Source organism: Esox lucius, chromosome 2, assembly GCF_011004845.1.
Source record: "Esox lucius isolate fEsoLuc1 chromosome 2, fEsoLuc1.pri, whole genome shotgun sequence".
Lineage (NCBI taxonomy): Eukaryota > Metazoa > Chordata > Actinopteri > Esociformes > Esocidae > Esox > Esox lucius.
In genome coordinates this window covers 20,441,332-20,461,674 of record NC_047570.1, presented here as the reverse complement: position 1 = coordinate 20,461,674, position 20,343 = coordinate 20,441,332, and the positions used below count along the sequence as shown (strand labels likewise).

At 41.9% G+C, this 20,343-nt stretch overlaps 1 protein-coding gene across 3 annotated transcripts in view; it reads right to left on the bottom strand.

Annotated features, from left to right (window-relative positions):
• The window catches only part of mybpc3 (myosin binding protein C3), a 94,498-nt gene that overhangs the window by 48,644 nt on the left and 25,511 nt on the right, over nt 1–20,343 (bottom strand). The window contains exons 1-5 of one of the 3 annotated variants that reach the window (XM_020054925.3): nt 18,403–18,506; nt 17,223–17,271; nt 16,749–16,808; nt 16,619–16,621; nt 5,804–5,970 (exon numbers count right to left, since the gene is read on the bottom strand). In XM_020054925.3, the coding sequence (XP_019910484.1) occupies nt 5,804–5,970; nt 16,619–16,621; nt 16,749–16,804 (226 nt within the window). In that variant the 5' untranslated portion in view covers nt 16,805–16,808; nt 17,223–17,271; nt 18,403–18,506. Of the gene's footprint in view, nt 1–5,803; nt 5,971–16,618; nt 16,622–16,748; nt 16,809–17,222; nt 17,272–18,402; nt 18,507–20,343 lie in introns of those variants that run through there. The other 2 variants (XM_010890489.5, XM_020054923.3) reach the window with 2 other exon arrangements.

The window sequence follows — 20,343 nt, the reverse complement described above, 5'->3', positions numbered from 1 at the left end:
GTCACTCCAAATTACAGTTTGCCAGAAGCTGTCAGGCATGTCAAGGTGTTGTAGGGCATATTGTAACCAGGATTTTTTGTGGCACTGGTGTAGTAAAGGCTTCTTTCTGGCAACTCAACAATGCTGCAAATTTTTATTCAAGTATCGTCGTATTGTGCTCCTTGAAACAACCACACCGTCCTTTTGCAGAGCAGCCTGCATTTCTCCTGAGGCTTTTCTTTGTATCCTGAACAATTCTTCAGGCAGTTTTGGCTGAAATCTTTCTTGGTCTACCTGACCTTGGCTTGGTATGGAGAGATCCCCGAATGTTCCACTTCTTAATAGGTGATTGAACAGTATAGACTGGTATTTGCAAGGCTTTTGATATAACCTTTTCCATCTTTATAAAATTCCATTACCTTGTTACGAGGTCTTTTGACAGTTGTGGGGGATCTGGTATTTGCCTAGGGGGCATCTATTGTCTGTCCAGATGCTGTAAGAACTCTTAGAATTGAAGAAGTTACCTATGGGGGGAAGGAGAGCTTGTCCTTTGTGTGAAGCTTAGGTAGTAACATAACAAAGGGAATGTTTTATTGACATAGGACAGCTGGGCAACAACTTACCACACCCCTTTTAACTGTAATAAATACAGATTGTGCATGTATGGAGTCAGAGACTCCAGAGACGATTATGTTGGTAAGCGTTTGACGCGTCACTCTTATTTGCAAATAATTAATAAAACTGTTAATTGTGCCCAGAGAATTTCGTCTCTGTACTTCCTTATTTAAGAGTGTCGATCGTTGGAATTACCATCACAAAGGGTATGTAAACTTTTTATCAGGGCCATTTGGGTGATTACTGTTATCTTTATGATTTAAAAAGGAGCCAAACAACTATCGCATCGCATCATCTTCCGCTTATCCGGGGCCGGGTCGCGGGGGCAGCAGTCTAAGCAGGGATGCCCAGACTTCCCTCTCCCCAGACACTTCCTCCAGCTCTTCCGGGGGGACACCGAGGCGTTCCCAGGCCAGCCGGGAGACATAGTCCCTCCAGCGTGTCCTAGGTCTTCCCCGGGGTCTCTTCCCGGTGGGACGGGACCGGAACACCTTCCCAGGAAGGCGTTGCGGAGGCATCCGAAACAGATGCCCAAGCCACCTCAGCTGACCCCTCTCGATGTGGAGGAGCAGCGGCTCTACTCTGAGCTCCTCCCGGGTGACCGAGCTTCTCACCCTATCTCTAAGGGATCGCCCAGCCACCCTGCGGAGAAAGCTCATTTCGGCCGCCTGTATCCGGGATCTTGTCCTTTCGGTCATGACCCAAAGCTCATGACCATAGGTGAGAGTAGGAACGTAGATTGACCGGTAAATCGAGAGCTTCGCCTTGCGGCTCAGCTCTTTCTTCACCACGACAGACCGATACATCGACCGCATTACTGCAGAAGCTGCACCGATCCGTCTGTCAATCTCCCGTTCCATCCTTCCCTCACTCGTGAACAGGACCCCTAGATACTTAAACTCCTCCACTTGAGGCAGGCACTCTCCACCAACCTGAAGTGGGCAAGCCACCCTTTTCCGACTGAGGACCATGGCCTCGGATTTGGAGGTACTGATTTTCATCCCCACCGCTTCACACTCGGCTGCAAACCGTCCAAGTGCATGCTGAAGGTCCTGGCTTGAAGGGGCCAACACGACAACATCATCCGCAAAGAGCAGAGACGAAATCGTGTGGTCCCCAAACCTGACACCCTCCGGCCCCTGGCTGCGCCTAGAAATTCTGTCCATAAAAATTACGAACAGAACCGGTGACAAAGGGCAGCCCTGCCGGAGTCCAACATGCACAGGGAACAAGTCTGACTTACTGCCGGCAATGCGGACCAAGCTTCGGTCGTACAGGGACCTGACAGCCCTTAGCAAAGGACCCAGGACCCCATATTCCCGAAGCACTCTCCACAGGATGCCGCGAGGGACACAGTCGAATGCCTTCTCCAAATCCACAAAACACATGTGGACTGGTTGGGCAAACTCCCATGAACCCTCCATCACCCCGTAGAGGGTATAGAGTTGGTCCAGTGTTCCACGGCCTGGACGAAAACCACACTGTTCCTCCTGAATCCGAGGTTCTACTATCGGCCGTATTCTCCTCTCCAGAACCCTGGCATAGACTTTCCCGGGGAGGCTGAGAAGTGTGATCCCCCTATAGTTGGAACACACCCTCCGGTCCCCCTTCTTATAAAGAGGGACCACCACCCCGGTCTGCCATCCCAGAGGCACTGTCCCCGACTGCCACGCGATGTTGCACAGGCGTGTCAACCAAGACAGCCCCACAACATCCAGAGACTTGAGGTACTCAGGGCGGATCTCATCCACCCCCGGTGCCTTGCCACCGAGGAGTTTCTTAACCACCTCGGTGACTTCAGCCCGGGTGATGGACGAGTCCACCTCTGAGCCCTCATCCTCTGCTTCCTCAATGGAAGACGTGACGGCGGGATTGAGGAGATCCTCGAAGTACTCCTTCCACCGCCCGACGACATCCCCAGTTGAGGTCAACAGCTGCCCACCTCTACTGTAAACAGCGTTGGTAGGGCACTGTTTCCCTCTCCTGAGGCGCCGGATGGTTTGCCAGAATCTCTTCGAGGCCAGCCGATAGTCCTTCTCCATGGCCTCACCGAACTCCTCCCAGGCCCGAGTTTTTGCCTCCACAACCACCCGGGCTGCAGCCCGCTTGGCCTGTCGGTACCCGTCAGCTGCCTCTGGAGTCCCACAAGCCAACCAGGCCTGATAGGACTCCTTCTTCAGCTTGACAGCATCCCTTACTTCCGGTGTCCACCACCGGGTTCGGGGATTGCCGCCTCGACAGGCACCGGAGACCTTACGGCCACAGCTCCGAGCGGCCGCTTCGACAATGGCGGTGGAGAACATGGTCCACTCGGACTCAATATCTCCAGCCTCCCTCGGGATCCAGTCAAAGCTCTGCCGGAGGTGGGAGTTAAAGATCTCTCTGACAGGAGACTCGGCCAGACGTTCCCAGCAGACCCTTACAGTACGCTTGGGCCTGCCGAGTCTGTCCAGCTTCCTCCCCCGCCATCGGATCCAACTCACAACCAGGTGGTGATCAGTTGACAGCTCCGCCCCTCTCTTCACCCGAGTGTCCAAGACATGTGGCCGCAAGTCAGATGAAACGACAACAAAGTCGATCATCGACCTGCGGCCTAGGGTGTCCTGGTGCCACGTGCACTGATGGACACCCTTATGCTTGAACATGGTGTTCGTTATGGACAAACTGTGACTAGCACAGAAGTCCAATAACTGAACACCGCTCGGGTTCAGATCAGGGGGGCCGTTCCTCCCAATCACGCCCCTCCAGGTGTCACTGTCGTTGCCCACGTGGGCGTTGAAGTCCCCCAGTAGAACGATAGAGTCCCCAGTCGGAGCACTTTCCAGCACCCCTCCCAGAGACTCCAAGAAGGTCGGGTACTCTGCACTGCCGTTCGGCCCGTAGGCACAAACAACAGTGAGAGACCTATCCCCGACCCGTAGGCGCAGGGAAACGACCCTCTCGTTCACCGGGGTAAACTCCAACACATGGCAGCAGAGCTGGGGAGCTATAAGCAAACCCACACCAGCCGCCGCCTCTCACCATGGGCAACTCCAGAGTGGTGAAGAGTCCATCCTCTCTCAAGGAGTGTGGTTCCAGAGCCCAAGCCGTGCGTAGAGGTGATCCCGACTACCTCTAGTCGGTACCTCTCAACCTCACGCACCATCTCAGGCTCCTTCCCCGCCAGCGAGGTGACATTCCACGTCCCTAGAGCTAGTTTCCGTGTCCAGGGATCGGGTTGTCTAGGCCCCCGCCTTCGACTGCCACCCGATCCTCTCTGCACCGGCCCCTTATGGTCCCTCCTGTGGGTGGTGAGCCCACGGGAGGGCGGCCCCATGTCGCTCGTTCGGGCTGGGCCCGGCCGGGCCCCATGGGGAAAGGCCCGGCCACCAGGCGCTCGCAAACCAAACAACTATGTGATAATAAATTACTTCATATGATCACTATCCGGTTGATCATAGTTGTTTTGCATGATCAGTCATATTTTCATAATCAATGACAACATTTCACAATTTCTGCCAGGGTATGGAAACTTATGAGCACAACTGTATATTGTTCTGCAATTTCTATCAATCAGGTTATAGCCACTTTACAGTCTGATTTTCAAACATTTCAGAATTCCATATTAGATCTTAAATTTGTGCTAAATCCAAAACAAATACACATGATATTCGCTAGATTGCATAACTCTGAACAAAATAAGTTTTGAATTACTACACTGGACAGTTCACAAATTGAATGAATTCCTTATTATATATATCTGGGTATTTGGTTTGATAAAAAGGCCTCTTTTAAAGTGTGTGTCACTGAGTACATTTAAAATTAGAATTTTTCATGACTTGTCTGTTTAAATAAAGGTAAATAAAATTAAATTAATCTGTGCACTGATATTGCATTAAATATTATATTGACAAATTACTTTTTCTTCCAAAACAACACCCTTTACTCCATGGGCCTTCAAGAAAAACTCAAGTTATGTGTTATTTCACCCAAATGTGAATCTATGAACGAACTATCCCTTGAATTGTATAGATGGTTTTAGGATTCTGTTGCAGATTTCATATACATTTTATTCATTAGATTGGTATGTATAGGGATTTGAATCCCCTTTGATATTACTATAATTATTATGAGCTTAAGAAAATTGTGTGAATTGGAAATTGATGCCTTTCCTTTATGGGACCCGGCTTAAGAACATTAAACAGCACTTGAAAAGCAATTTATATACCTGTCAATTTGTTAGTTCCTATACTTTTGGAATAGCTTCCACATATTAATCCTTGACTTGTTATATGGGCTGCTATGTTTGGTCATTTATTGTGGACCTGGACTTTTGGGATCTTTGTATATCTTGATTTGACCTTTTTCCATGATGCAATATAGACATTGATCTTTATTTAGGGATCTGATTTTGTATTTCAAAATGGTTCTTTCCTTTGTTCCATCAATCATATTAAGATCCTTAGTAGTGCTTTAGCCCTGAAATAGATAAATATGACTTAGTCTTAAAATTAAACTTTTTAAGGGATTTGGACCTTAAACATAAATATATATATATCCTATTAAATAATTTAATTTAGAATACCTCTTAATTCTAACCTAACCACCTTCTAAATTAGTCCTGATCCTAAATCTAATTCTAATCCAAATGCACTGTTTCTTTGCTGTTATCCTGCTAAAGTTGGCAAAAACATGAACATTAACACGTTTGCCAGTAGACATTTCTCCAAACTTTAGCTGTGTGTTTTACATAATGATTGCTAGCCACAAATTTCAACATTTACTGTAGCTTCTAAACCTACACAAAAAAATCTGTAGTTAATTCCCACAGTCACTGTGGCAAGGCAGAAATCAATAGATTTAACTTAATTGTCATTTTGTTCCTGACAAATTGCTGTTGTCCGAATGGGAGTAGTAAACGCATTCTTCAATCTGTATTTCAATGGGTTTCACTGAGATAATGCAAGGAAAAACAGCTAATATGGTGCCCACAGACTCTGAAATAATCTTAGTTAGCCTACTGTATGGTTCAATATTCACAAGAAAAATTTGTCATTCGAACTCAGTATTGATTAGAAGCCATTTTGTTGTGTAAATATAGCTAGCTAGCTAACTGCCGAGGATAAAAATAGGCTTTTTTTTTTTTAGTGCCTAAACTGTTATTTTACAGTGTCCATTTTGTAAGAGTAAATTTTGTTGTGTCACAAATGTAGAATGTAGAATTGCCAACCTTTGCTTTTCCTGTCCTCCTTCTTCATCTTCTTCAGTCTCTTCAACATCCCACGCAGGTCTGTTATGCCATACTGGAAGGCAATCTTCTCATACTCAGTGGCTGGAGCCTTCTGTAGGATGTCCCATACATCCTCAGCAGACTCGTTGACCTGGGATTTTGAGGTACTGGCACAGAAAGAGAACCCATGGGTGTAGGTAAGACAATGTCTGATGCAATCACTAAGCATTATCAAACAGTATACTGAACATAGAATATCAAATTGGAGTTTGGATTAATCATGCCCAATAGGACTATTAAAAAAATGTCATAACAAGTAAAATTTAACAAGTTTAAAGTCTTCACTGCAGTCTTGACATTAGGTGCATCTCCAAAAATTAGAATATTGTGTAAACTTTTTTTTTTGTTCGAAATTCAAATGAAAATGTGACACCTTCATATAACCTAGATTCATTACACATAGAGTGAAACAATCCAAGCCTTTTTTGTGTCAATCTTGTTGATTACGGCTTACAGCTCATGGAAATCAAAAAATCCAGTATCTCAAAACATTAGAATAAAAAATGTATAATACAGAAATGTAGAAGAGCTTTAATCATCTAATTAACTCAAAACACCTGCAAAGTTTTCCTAAGTATGTTAATTTATACACTCAATACTTGGGTGGGGTTCTTTTGCAAAAATTACTTCAACAATGCAGTGTGGCATGGAGGCAATCAGCATGTGGCACTGCTGAGGTGTTATGGAAGCCCAGGTTGCTTTGATAGCAGACTTCAACTCGTCTGTTATTGGGACTGGTGTATCTAATTTTCCTCTTGGTTCAGGTCAGGTGAGTTGGCTGGACAATCAAGCACAGTAATACCATGGGTTAGTAATACCAGTTATCAGTTGTTTTGGCACTGTGTGCAGGTGCCAAGTCCTGCTGGAAAAGGGACCAATCAGCAGTTCCATAAAGCTTGTCAGAAGATGGAAGCATGAAGTGCTCTAAAATCTCCTGGTAGATGGCTGCATTGACTCTGGACTTAAAACACAGTGGACCAACACCAGCAGATGACATGGGAACCCAAATCCTCACTGACTGTGGACATTTCACACTGGACTTCGAGCATCTTGGATTCAGTGCCTCTACACTCTTCCTCCAGACTCTGGGAACTTGATTTCCAAATTAAATGCAAAATGTACGTTCATCTGAAGAGAGGACTCTGGAACACTGAACAACGGCCCAGTTCTTTTTCTCCTTCAACCAGGTAAGACGCTTCTGACGTTATCTCTGATTCAGGAGTGACTTGACACTAGGAATGCGATACTTGTAGCCCATTTCCTGGACACTTCTGTGCATGGTGGCTCTTGATGCACTTACTCCAGCCTCAGTCCACTCCTTGTGAAGCTCCCTCAAGTTCTTGAACTGGCTTTGCCTGACATTCCTCTTAAGACTGTGGTTCTCCCTGCTGCTTCCCTACCAAAATTTTCCCTTCCAGTGCTTATGCTTTGATATAGCACTCTGTGAACAGCCAGCCCTGTCAGCAATAACCTTCTAAGGTGGAGGGTGTCAATGAGTTTCATCTGGACAACTGTCAAGTCAGCAGTCTTCCCCATGATTGTGGTTGTGTGTATTGAAGGCCCAGGGAGTTAATTAGCTGAATTGACCTCTTTTTAGGTTGACATTTCTTTATTGTAAATTTTCTATTTTAATGTATTTATTTATTTCCATGAGCTATAAGCCGTAATCCTCAATACTGAAACAAAAAAGACTTGACATTTTTCACTTTATTTGTAATGAATCTAGAATATATGAAGGTGTCACCTTTAATTTGAATTATGGAAATAAAAGGAACTTTTCAAAAATATTCATTTTTTTTAGATGCATCTGTATTGATAGGTGTGTTCAATGATTCAGACAACATATTGTTTAACTCTGTGTTACAGTGTTACACTACCAACAAATTCCTAAACTCTTAGCAAACACATTTAATCTTCCATGTGATATTTGGCAGTAGTTGGTAGGATTGGCTAATTCATAAACAAAACAATTAGTCACTATCCTTTTATATTTTTTGTCCTTAATGTCATCTCCTCCAATTTGTGTTTGAATATCCAATTCTTTATTGTAGCAACACCCAACACATTCTGGAAAGTCTGTTGAGATACAGTGTTGCTATGAAAATAGTTTTAGTGTTCAGTATGACTTCTTAATATAATAAGAACTATTCATTGAATTCTATATCTGACATAGCATGTTTATAGTTACCAATTTCATAGGTTGGTTTAGTGGAAATCATGTGTGTGGTAATAAGTGAACTCCAAGCTGCATTGGTTAAATTAAGTAGGAAAGTAGAATCAGGTGGGTAAATAATTGGGTACCAAATGAACCAATTTAAAGGAGGTATATTTAGGAAATTGATTGGCTGGGACACTGATAAATAGACACTAGAAATCTGAGGGCTGTACCATGAAGGGAGTTCAACCCTACTCAGTTTTAACTCAGTGTTATCAAGGAATTGGTGTTAAACATTATGTTAACACTTAGTTGACTCCGTGTTACCCTAATGGGAGTTTGTGCACATTCGCCAAAAAGTGCGCGTTTGGCAATGCAGGTTGAGTTTTTGCACAATGAGTTTAAAGAAAGGTTAACAGCTAAATCTAACACCATGGCGGTCAACAATGCCTGAGAGGCTTGTTGGCAGGGAATTGCCGACAGAGTAAATTCGTTAAGGCAGTGTTCTTGTCATTATGTTCTCAATTTCATCTTACAGACTATTCTTTTATTTGTAGTATGATGTAGATGCGAGGACAAGTAATATAGTCTATCTCAATATATGAAAACCATTTAAAATAATTCAATTATGGCCTACATATGGGCTACTATATTTCTGAAATTGACCCATTACTCACTGTTAATAATTGAAGATGCACTCCATAAAGCACCTAGGTTGTAGAGCTACCTGTATGAATTTAATGATGAAATATCTGAGCATTAATGCTGTGAAATGACTTCCTATTAACATAGCCCCCCCCAACCCATGTTCTCCCAGGGTCACTCTAATTGGCATATGCGTACAGTCAATCTCACCAATCACCCTCGGGAATCCTATAGGACTTTTTTTTTCTGTATCTAGCTTAGGCCCAATAACTTATTTGCGAATAACCTGCGATCGCATAAAAAGCATATTTCTTCTTTAAACAGCCAGGGAACACAACAAATGCATCAAGCAGTTTAGTGAAAGCAAGTACCGCCTTGCAAATTACACAGCATACAGTATTCTTGCTCAGATGTTCAGCATCGCCGATGGAATACATCAAATCTGCAAAATATCCGTCTGCAAAATATTGCAAAGCAAGGCACACTTTTCTGTTCAGCTCTGAGTGCATTACTCCGGCGATTGGCATTGGAGATGTCTGGCCCTTGAAGCCGGCAAAGATATGGAATTCCCTCAGATGAGGATTGATATCTTTATTAGAGAACATCATCGGGGTAAACTACAGGAGGTACACGGTCTCTGAACACCCTCGTCATGCGTAGTGAGGCACTCATAATCCATGCGCCGATGGGAAGTTACACCCAACGTCACTTAGTTACTCCTGAAGTTACCTGGATAAGCCAGTTACCTCGCTTCGTAGTACACCCCTCTGGTCAGTTTGTGAATGCAAAACACACCATACTGAGAGGAAAGGAGATCTCTGAAGACATAAGGAAGAGTGGGGAAGGCTATACAATCATCTCAAAAAGATTTGAGCTCTATAAGTCCACTGTGAAGCAAATCATTTACAAATGAAGAGCATTTAACAAGACTGCAACTCAGCCCAATTCACCCCCAAGAGCCACAAAAAAACAAAAACAGGTAAATGCCAAGCCAAACATAATATCTGGAGAGCAAAGCAAGTGAAGCCATACTAGAGTGAAACATTCCTTTTGTAGTGTAATTCAAGAGAATGCCTTGAAACTTCTGAAAGTTTAACCAAACTGTCAGAAACAGTCTCCATGAGGGTGGCATGAGGGCCCAACGTCCTCTAGCGGGACCTGTGCTCACAGCCCAGCATCGTGCAGCTCGATTGGCATTCAAAAGAAAAGATCTGCCATTGGTACCCCGTTCTCTTCACAGATGAGAGCAGGTTCCCACTGAGCACATGTGACAGATTTGAAAGAGTCTGGAGAAACCGTGGTGAACGCTATGCCTCCCTGCAACATCATCCGGCATGTCCAGATGGTCAGAGATGGTCTAGGGAGGCATATCCTTGGAGGGTTGCACAGACCTCCACGTGCTAGCCAATGGTACCCTGACTGCTGTTAGGTACTGGGATGTTAGGTACATCAGACTCATCGCCAGTCCTTACGCTGGTGCAGTGGGCCCTGGCAGGACAATGCCCAGCCTTATCTGGCCAGAGTGTGCAGGCAGTTCCTGAATGATGAAAGCATTGATGCTGTTGACTGGCACTCACATAACCCAGACCTGAATACAATTGAGAACCTCTGGGTGGTTATGTATTGGCGCATCCGACACCGCAAAGGAGTGCCACAGACTGTCCAGGAGCACACTGATACCCTGATCCAGGTCGGGGAGGAGATCCCCCAGGACACAATCTGCATTTCACCAGGAGTATGCCCAGACGTTGTCGGGAGTGCATACAGACACCTGGGGGCCATACACTCTACTGAGTTACATTATGAGTTGCAGTGATGAAATTCACGCAAGTTGGAACAGCTTGTGGTTTCAATTGTTTACTTTGATTTTCGATTTTCAGAGTTTGAATCCGGCCCTCAATCGGTTGGTGATTTCCATTGATCGTTGTTATGTTATTTTGTTCTCAATGAATTACACAATGCACAGTAATGATTTTGATCTCCAATATAATTCGTTCATCAAGACCCAATGTGTGATTTAAGTGTTCCCCTAATGTTTTTGAGAAGTGTATATATATATTTATTGTTTATCCTCTTGATCTCTTATTCAAAATATGAACAAAAATCTAACCTTTATTTAAAAAAACTATGGAAAAAATAAATAATCAGATCATAAAACTAATATTTCTCAAATATTTGTGTGCCATAATTTTTGGCACCCCTTAAGTTGTTACTTTGTGCAGCCTCCCTTTGCCAAGAAAACTGCTTTGAGTCTTCACCTACAGTATAAAGCGAATGAGGTTGGAAAACACATGGCAAGGGATCTGAAACCATTCCTCCATAAAGAAACTCTCTGGATCCTTCAGATTCCAAGGTGCACATTTGTGGACTCTCCTCTTCAGCTCAACCTACAGGTTTTCTTTTAAGTTTAGGTCAGCGGAGTGGGAAGGCAATTGCAAAACCTTGATTCTTTGGTCAATGAACTATTTTTGTGTTGATTTTGGAAACACCTCATGTTTCCAAAAAGCTAAATTTTGGTCTCATTTCACTACAGAACCCGGTCCCATTGAAAGGTCTGGTAACATTTGACAAATTGTAAGCATTTGGGTTTTTTGTTTGATATCAGCTAAGGCTTTTTTTATGGCAACCCTCTGAAAAAACGTGTAGTTATTTCTTCAACCATAAGATAAACTTCTTCGGAGCCCCTGTGATTGGCTGCCATGGGTGTTGCGCATCCAATTCACTGATTAAACCTCCACCTCTGGGCCACTCTATCCATTCACCTCACTATGCTTAGGGTCAATATAGCCACAAGCCCTCTTCCAAGGTGATTATTAACATCTCCATTTGCTTTAAAGTTATTTTATTGCCCTGATTTTCAACCCTTTAGCTATTGTCTTATAGCCATGTCCTGACTGTAAAGCTCAACAACCTTTTGTTGCCCGTCATTACCATATTCTTGGGTTTTTTCCCATAGTGATGGATGACAATGGGAATTTGGCCTGTGTGTCACCTGATATTTTTACCCCAGTGAAAGAGGAAAACATGGCTTACCACTTAAGTGTTGCTAATCACTCAGGTGAAATTAAAAACAGAAAATATGGAATATACATTAGTTAGATTTCAAATTAATAATAGGGGGGCCATTCATTATAGCAGATGTTTTGAAGAAAATATAATATTTTATAATTTTACTTCAATGAAAATATGGATTTTTGTGAACATTTTGAATGAACAACCAAGAAGATAAACTGCAAATAGTTATTTTTTAAACCCGTTTAGCTGATATTTATCAATTGTGATATCAATATTTACAATTTTAGTAGGACAATCTGCACACAGGATTTGAACACTGGTCTTTCAATGATACAGAGACTTTTACCACTGCACAATTCAAGGGCCCTCTGGTAGCAACAAAACAGTCACAGACTTTGGAAAAGGGAATTGTATGGAAGGCTACAAAATGAGGTAATGATCAACCCAGCTGTGAATTTTTAAGTTTGCAAATAAACCTAGGTCAGCAGCAGGACAACATCTGGTCAGAATCGACCCACCAAGATGTGTGTGGATCTTTTGTCAACCCCATTCCAAGGACTGAAAACAGGCATTTTATTAAGGCAGATATCCTACAGTAAATTTTTCGGATTACATCGCCTAGAGGCCGCATACAGTGGGGCAAAAAGGTATTTAGTCAGCCACCAATTGTGCAAGTTCTCCCACTTAAAAAGATGAGGGAGGCCTGTAATTTTCATCATAGGTACACTTCAACTATGAGAGACAAAGTGAGGGAAAGAAATCCAGAAAATCACATTGTAGGATTTTTAATGAATTTATTGGTATACTATGGTGGAAAATAAGTATTTGGTCAATAACAAAAGTTAATCTCAATACTTTGTTATATAACCTTTGTTGGCAATGACAGAGGTCAAACGTTTTCTGATAGTCTTCACAATGTTTTCACACACTGTTGCTGGTATTTTGGCCCATTCCTCCATGCAGATCTCTTCTAGAGTGGGGATGTTTTGGGGCTGTCGCTGGGCAACGCGGACATTCAACTCCCTCCAAAGATTTTCCATGGGTTAGAAGATCTGGTGACTGGCTAGGCCACTCCAGGACCTTGAAATGCTTCTTACGAAGCCACTCCTTCGTTGCCCGGGCGGTGTGTTTGGGATCATTGTCATGCTAAAAGACCCAGCCACGTTTCATCTTCAATGCCCTTGTTGATGGAAAGAGGTTTTCACTCAAAATCTCCCAATACATGGCCCCATTCATTCTTTCCTTTATACGGATCAGTCGTCCTGATCCCTTTGCAGAAAAACAGCCCCAAAGCATGATGTTTCCACCCCCATGCTTCACAGTAGGTATGGTGTTCTTTGGATGCAAAAAGAAAAGTTATATTTTGGTTTCATCTGACCATATGACATGTTCCCAATCCTTTTCTGGAACATCCAAATGCTCTCTAGCAAACCTCAGACGGGCCTGGACATGTACTGGCTAAAGCAGGGGGACACGTCTGGCACTGCAGTATTTGAGTCCCTGGTGGCGTAGTGTGTTACAGATGGTAGCCTTTGTTAGTTTGGTCCCAGCTCTCTGCAGGTCATTTGCTAGGTCCCCCCGTGTGGATCTGGGATTTTTGCTTGTGATCAATTTGACCCCACGGGGTGAGATCTGGCGTGGAGCCCCGGATCGAGGGAGATTAGCAGTGGTCTTGTATGTCTTCCATTTTCTTATACAGGTGCTGGTCATAAAATTAGAATATCATCAAAAAGTTGATTTATTTCAGTAATTCCATTCAAAAAGTGAAACTTGTCTAATGTATACATTCATTCCACACAGACTGATATATTTCAAGTGTTTATTTCTTTTAATTTTGATAATTATAACTTACAACTAATGAAAACCTAAATTCAGTATCTCAGAAAATTTGAATATTACTTAAGACCTATACAAAAAAGTATTTTTCGAAATGTTGGCCAACTGAAAAGTATGAACATGAAAAGTATGAGCATGTACAGCAATCAATATTTAGTTGGGGCTCCTTTTGCCTGAATTACTGTAGCAATGCGGCGTGGCATGGAGTCGATCATTCTTTGGCACTGCTCAGGTGTTATGAGAACCCAGGTTGCTCTGATAGTGGCCTTCAGCTCTTCTGCATTGTTGGAGCTGGCGTATCGCATCTTCCTCTTCACAATAGGTCAGGTCAGGCGAGTGTCTGTTCAATTAAGAACAGGGATACCATGGTCCTTAAACCAGATACTGGTAGCTTTGGCACTGTGTGCAGGTGCCAAGTCCTGTTGGAAAATGAAATCTGCATCTCCATAAAGTTGGTCAGCAGCAGGAAGCATGAAGTGTTCTAAAACTTCCTGGTAGTCGGCTGGGTTGACCTTAGAAAACACAGTGGACCAACACCAGCAGATGACATGGCACCCCAAATCATCACTGACTGTGGAAACTTTACACTGGACTTCAAGCAACATGGATTATGTGCCTCTCCTCTCTTCCTCCAGACTCTGGGACCTTGATTTCCAAAGGAAATGCAGAATTTACTTTCATTACAGAACATAACTCAGCAGCAGTCCAGTCCTTTTTGTCTTTAGCCCAGGCGAGATGCTTCTGTTGCTGTGTTTTGTTCAAGAGTGGCTTGACACAAGGAATGCGACAGCAGAAACCCATGTCTTGCATATGTCTGTGCGTTTTGGTTCTTGAAGCACTGACTCTAGCTGCAGTCCACTCTTTTTGAATCTCCCCCACATTTTTGAATGGGTTTTGTTTCACAATCCTCTCCAGGGTGTGGTCATCCCTATTGCTTGTACACTTTTTTCTACCACATCTTTTCCTTCCCTTCGCCTCTCTATTAATGTGCTTGGACACAGAGCTCTGTGAGCAGCCAGCCTTTTAGCTATGACCTTTTGTGTCTTGCCTTCCTTGTGCAAGGTGTCAATGGTCATCTTTTGGACACCTGTCAAGTAAGCAGTCTTCCCCATGATTGTGTAGCCTACAGAACTAGACTGAGAGACCATTTAAAGGCCTTTGCAGGTGTTTTGGGTTAATTAGCTGATTAGAGTGTGGCACCAGGTGTCTTCAATATTTCACAATAGTGTGTAGGTGTTTCACAATATTCAAATTTTCTGAGATACTGAATTTGGGGTTTTCATTAGTTGTAAGTAATAATCATCAAAATTAAAAGAAATAAACACTTGAAATATATCAGTCTGTGTGGAATGAATGTATAAATTATACAAGTTTCACTTTTTGAATGGAATTACTGAAATAAATCAACTTTTTGATGATATTTTAATTTCATGACCAGCACCTATAATTGCTCCCACAGTTGATTTCTTCACACCAAGCTGCTTACCTATTGCAGATTCAGTCTTCCCAGCCTGGTGCAGGTCTACAATTTTGTTTCTGGTGTCTTTTGACAGCTCTTTGGTCTTGGCCATAGTGGAGTTTGGAGTGTGACTGTTTGAGGTTGTGGACAGGTGTCTTTTATACTGATAACAAGTTCAAACAGTTGCCATTAATACAGGTAACAAGTGGAGGACAGAGGAGCCTCTTAAAGAAGAAGTTACAGGTCTGTGAGAGCCAGAAATCTTGCTTGTTTGTAGGTGACCAAATACTTATTTTATAGAGGAATTTACCAAAAAATTCATAAAAAATCCTACAAAATGATTTTCTGGATTTTTGTTTCTCATTTTGTCTCTCATAGTTCAAGTTTACCTATGATGAAAATTACAGGCCTCACTCATCTTTTTAAGTGGGAGAACTTGCATTGGTGGCTGACTCAATACCTTTTTGCCCCACTTTATATAGTGAGAACAATAATGGGCCCAGAACCGAGCCTTGAGGAACATCAAAACATACCTTTGACTTGACAGAGGATATGCCATCCACACTAACAAACTGATATCTTTCAGATAAATAAGATTTAAACCGGGTATTGCCAGTCTAATTCCTGCACAGATTTAAAGAATAGAATACCCTGCTTTTAAGGTCCAGGCAGCTAGCGTTAGTACTGTGGAGAGGGATAGGCTTCTATCTTTATTGGAAAACATCGTACTCTGCATTCCCCTTGGAAAGGTTCTTGGATAGAGGCTCCCTGGTTACAATAATAAAATGTTATGTTTTAGACAAACATTGTTGTAGACCTTTATTATTATTGCTCTGTATTCCAGAAAAAAAAATTGGACAGTGACATGCTTTGAATTCCCTGAATGTATTATTTTTAATTATACACTGATAATGGAGTTAACGTCAAATATAATTTGACTTTTTTATCCTTATCAAATTAAACATTGCGAAATAACAGCTTGTTTTATACAGCCCACTTATATTAGGGTTTCAACAGTATTTGGACAGTTGGGATCACAGCTGCTTTTAACTAAGCAAGCGTGGCTGTTTGCAGATTTAGTAAAAAAAAAAAAAGGCAAGGCAAATAAAACATAAACATAAACATAAACAAAGACATATCCAAAATGAAGCGTTTCATACATTAAGAAAAAGCACTGGTAGCCATGGAAAACATTCCTGTGGACAAAGAAAAACCTCAACAGTGGATGACCAAAGAATGCTCAATATAACTAAGAAATAAAACTGTCCAACAGATAAGCAATCTCATGTAGTTAATTGTATGTCAGAACATGATATCAGAGCATGATATCCACAAAGAGATGGTTTTGAATGAGATGGGAAAATGTGTGTGATGGGAGGAAAATAAAGTCCATTATTAAGAAATGGATAGAGTATAGTACAACTGTGGACAGGAAGTATCCAGGTGAGAAGGGCACTAGTCAGGGAGGCTGCCAAGAGGCCTATTGCAACTCTACATACTGCAACAATAGCCCAGGTTCTTTGATTACTTAAAAAAATATGTTCCCCTTGGTTGAGAATTACTGCTCCACAAGGGTATGTGCTAGGAAGGAGACTGCAATTAGCAGGGTGTGTTGTGAGTAGGCAGCAAGACTAAAGTTACTTACTCTCTGAAATCCAGTAAATATGGAGGCAGGGGAAAGATAAACAAAGCAAGTTGATAGGCACCAATAAAACCAGATTTTTGATTGTAATTAGAAACAATTTAGAATTTTCAGAAATAAATTATACACTCACCTTTTTTTAAGTAAAGCACTGAAATCTAACTGTCCAGCTTCCTCGCTTCCATCCATGCTACTGTGGGTATATCAGCACCAGTCACCCAATATCAATACCATATCAAATCAATGTATTCTTACAGTGTAGTTATCTGTCATTACAAAACAGAGCAGTAAGACAATTATGGTTTTCAGAGAGAAAGAAAGAGAGACAAAGATTTCAAATTGGAGTACAGGGGTCTGGGAGATAAAGGTTATAGCAGAAATCTTTGGGATGCACTGTAATAATATAGTCATACAGGGAAATACAGACTTATTGGAAATAAAAGATGCTGACCAATTAGTGGATGATAAGGGCTGGTCAAGTGAATTAACAGATAGAGGAATTATAGACATGATGTAAATACTGATATACTGATACTCATTCTTTGTGAGACATGCATATTCACACTCTTACATATGTACACACAAATAAATAAATGTTTAAGCTTACATGCGCCTGAAAGCTGTCCTGATGTCAATCTGTTCCACAGTGCAGGCCTCTGCAACATGACAGAAAAATCTCCAATAGTCTATTTGTAATAGGGCTGTCATGAAATCAGATTTTCACTACACAATTATCATTAACGGTAATGATATTATTGTGGTATCTATAGAAAATCTGAAGTAGAAAAATGCAATCAGTCAAATTCATCTTCAACTTTGTTTAATGTGTTTTTCCCCTCTTTTTTGGCAAAGAAGTCTGTAACCATAACTCTACAAATAAAACAACAAAAGCGTACAAAAAGAACAATTACACGTAATGGTAAGTGAAAAGGCAACCAGATTAACTGCTAAACAAAAGATCCACAAGAGGAGTTTTTGAAAAAATACAAAACATTTTCGCCTAGTGAATTGGCTACAAAAAGGCGTTAATTGTGTATAGGTCCTGATTCATAGTATGTTATCGCATAATTCGTCCTTTTCCCCATGTAAATAGGCTACAAAAACGGCGCGTCTTTGCAGATCTCTCCCGAGGGTTTTAGTGAGGCTAACAAGTTGATTTCAACGCAGTGCATAGGCCGAGGCTCCTTGTTTAAGCACATGCATCGTTTGTCTATAAGTGACATGAATGAGGTATAAAAAAAACAATAGTTTTTTTTGGAAAAATACAACTTTAGTTTCATTAACATTATATCAATATTTCATTTTTTAAATATCACGGTCAATACCGGTATATTGCGACAACCTTAATTTGTAATGACTTTTATAAATGTGGTTCAAATCCTGAGTGGTTTTTGGCTGATAGATGTGGTACATAAGACAGTAAACCACAGGTATGACATGACATACCTGTGTAATCTGCTCTAATTGCGTTGGTAACCAGTTTATATTAGCAATAAGTTATCTGTGGGGTTTGTGGTATATTGGCCATATACTACTCCCTCTCATGCCTTATTGCTTAATTATACCATAGGTAGCATAACAACTAATATTTACAGTACGCTTTAATGTGGACAATAGTGGGGGTATTTCAGAAAGCAGGGTGAAACCACAACTGTGGGTTGACTGACTCTGAGCTGTCAAACTCAGAGTTGACGGTTTCAGAACAGGTGGTAACAATTCATTCAGTCAACTCTGAGTTAAGTTAACCCTGAGTAAAGCACGTGCACAAGGAGATGTTCCATGCTTACAGTAGATGCCTTGCATGGAGGGATGATGGCAGCTGATGACATGCTCAGCAGACCTCACCACCCACTGGAGGGACTTCCGATTGGAGCAGCTGCCGTATCAAGTAATTATGCAGCCTTAGAGGATGCTCTCAATGGTGCACCGTAGAAGTTGGTGAGAGTTTTTACAGACGTGCCCAATTTATTGAGTCTCCTCAGGAAGTATAGTTGCTTTTGGGCAGTTTTCACTGCCGAGTTCGCACCTGTAGGTGCAACCTGACAGGCACAAAACGTACATGGCAGCAACTGAAGATGAAATACAAAAATATACTTCAAACAGGAAAAGTATATCAGTACAAGCAATTGTGATGCTTTTTAGCCTCCCTTACCTTATTAAACACATTTCAGTGGCTACATGCAACATATATTTAAGTAGTAAGTTACATTTTCTAAGCAGGAAATACAGGTGCTGGTCATAAAATTATTTATTTCAGTAATTCCATTCAAAAAGTGAAACTTGTATAATGTATACATTCATTCCACACAGACTGATATACACTCACCTAAAGGATTATTAGGAACACCATACTAATATTGTGTTTGACCCCCTTTCGCCTTCAGAACTGCCTTAATTCTAAATGACATTGATTCAACAAGGTGCTGAAAGCATTCTTTAGAAATGTTGGCCCATATTGATAGGATAGCATCTTGCAGTTGATGGAGATTTGTGGGATGCACATCCAGGGCACGAAGCTCCCGTTCCACCTCATCCAAAGATGCTCTATTGGGTTGAGATCTGGTGACTGTGGGGGCCATTTCAGTACAGTGAACTCATTGTCTTGTTCAAGAAACCAATTTGAAATGTTTCGAGCTTTGTGACATGGTGCATTATCCTGCTGGAAGTACCCATCAGAGGATGGGTACATGGTGGTCATAAAGAGATGGACATGGTCAGAAACAATGCTAAGGTAGGCCGTGGCATTTAAACCATGCTCAATTGACACTAAGGGGCTTTAAAGTGTGCCAAGAAAACATCCCCCACACCACCACCACCAGCCTGCACAGTGGTAACAAGGCATGATGGATTCATGTTCTCATTCTGTTTACGCTCAAGGTTGTGCGTGTTGTGGCTTCACAAATGCTTTGCTGCATACCTCGGTTGTAACGAGTGGTTATTTCAGTCAAAGTTGCTCTTCTATCAGCTTGAATCAGTCGGCCCATTCTCCTCTGACCTCTAGCATCAACAAGGCATTTTCGCCCACAGGACTGCCGCATACTGGATGTTTTTCCCTTTTCACACCATTCTTTGTAAACCCTAGAAATGGTTATGCGTGAAAATCCCAGTAACGGAGCAGATTGTGAAATACTCAGACCGGCCTGTCTGGCACCAACAACCATCCCACACTCAAAATTGCTTAAATCACCTTTCTTTCCCATTCTGACATTCAGTTTGGAGTTCAGGAGATTGTCTTGACCAGGACCACACCCCTAAATGCATTGAAGCAACTGCTATGTGATTGGTTGATTAGATAATTGCATTAATGAGAAATTTAACAGGTGTTCCTAATAATCCTTAAGGTGAGTGTATTTCAAGTGTTTATTTCTTTAAATGTTGATGATTATAACTGACAACTGATGAAACCCCAAATTCAGTATCTCAGAAAATTAGAATATTGTGAAAAGGTTCAATATTGAATTCACCTGGTGCCACACTCTAATCAGCTAATTAACCTAAAACACCTGCAAAGGCCTTTAAATGGTCTCTCAGTCTAGTTCTGTAGGCAACACAATCATGAGGAAGACTGCTGACTTGACAGCTGTCCAAAAGATGACATTGACACCTTGCATAAGGAGGGCAAGACACAAAAGATCATAGCTAAAAGGATGGCTGTTCACAGAGCTCTGTTTCCAAGCACATTAACAGAGAAGCGAAGGGAAGGAAAAGATGTGGTAGAAAAAAGTGTA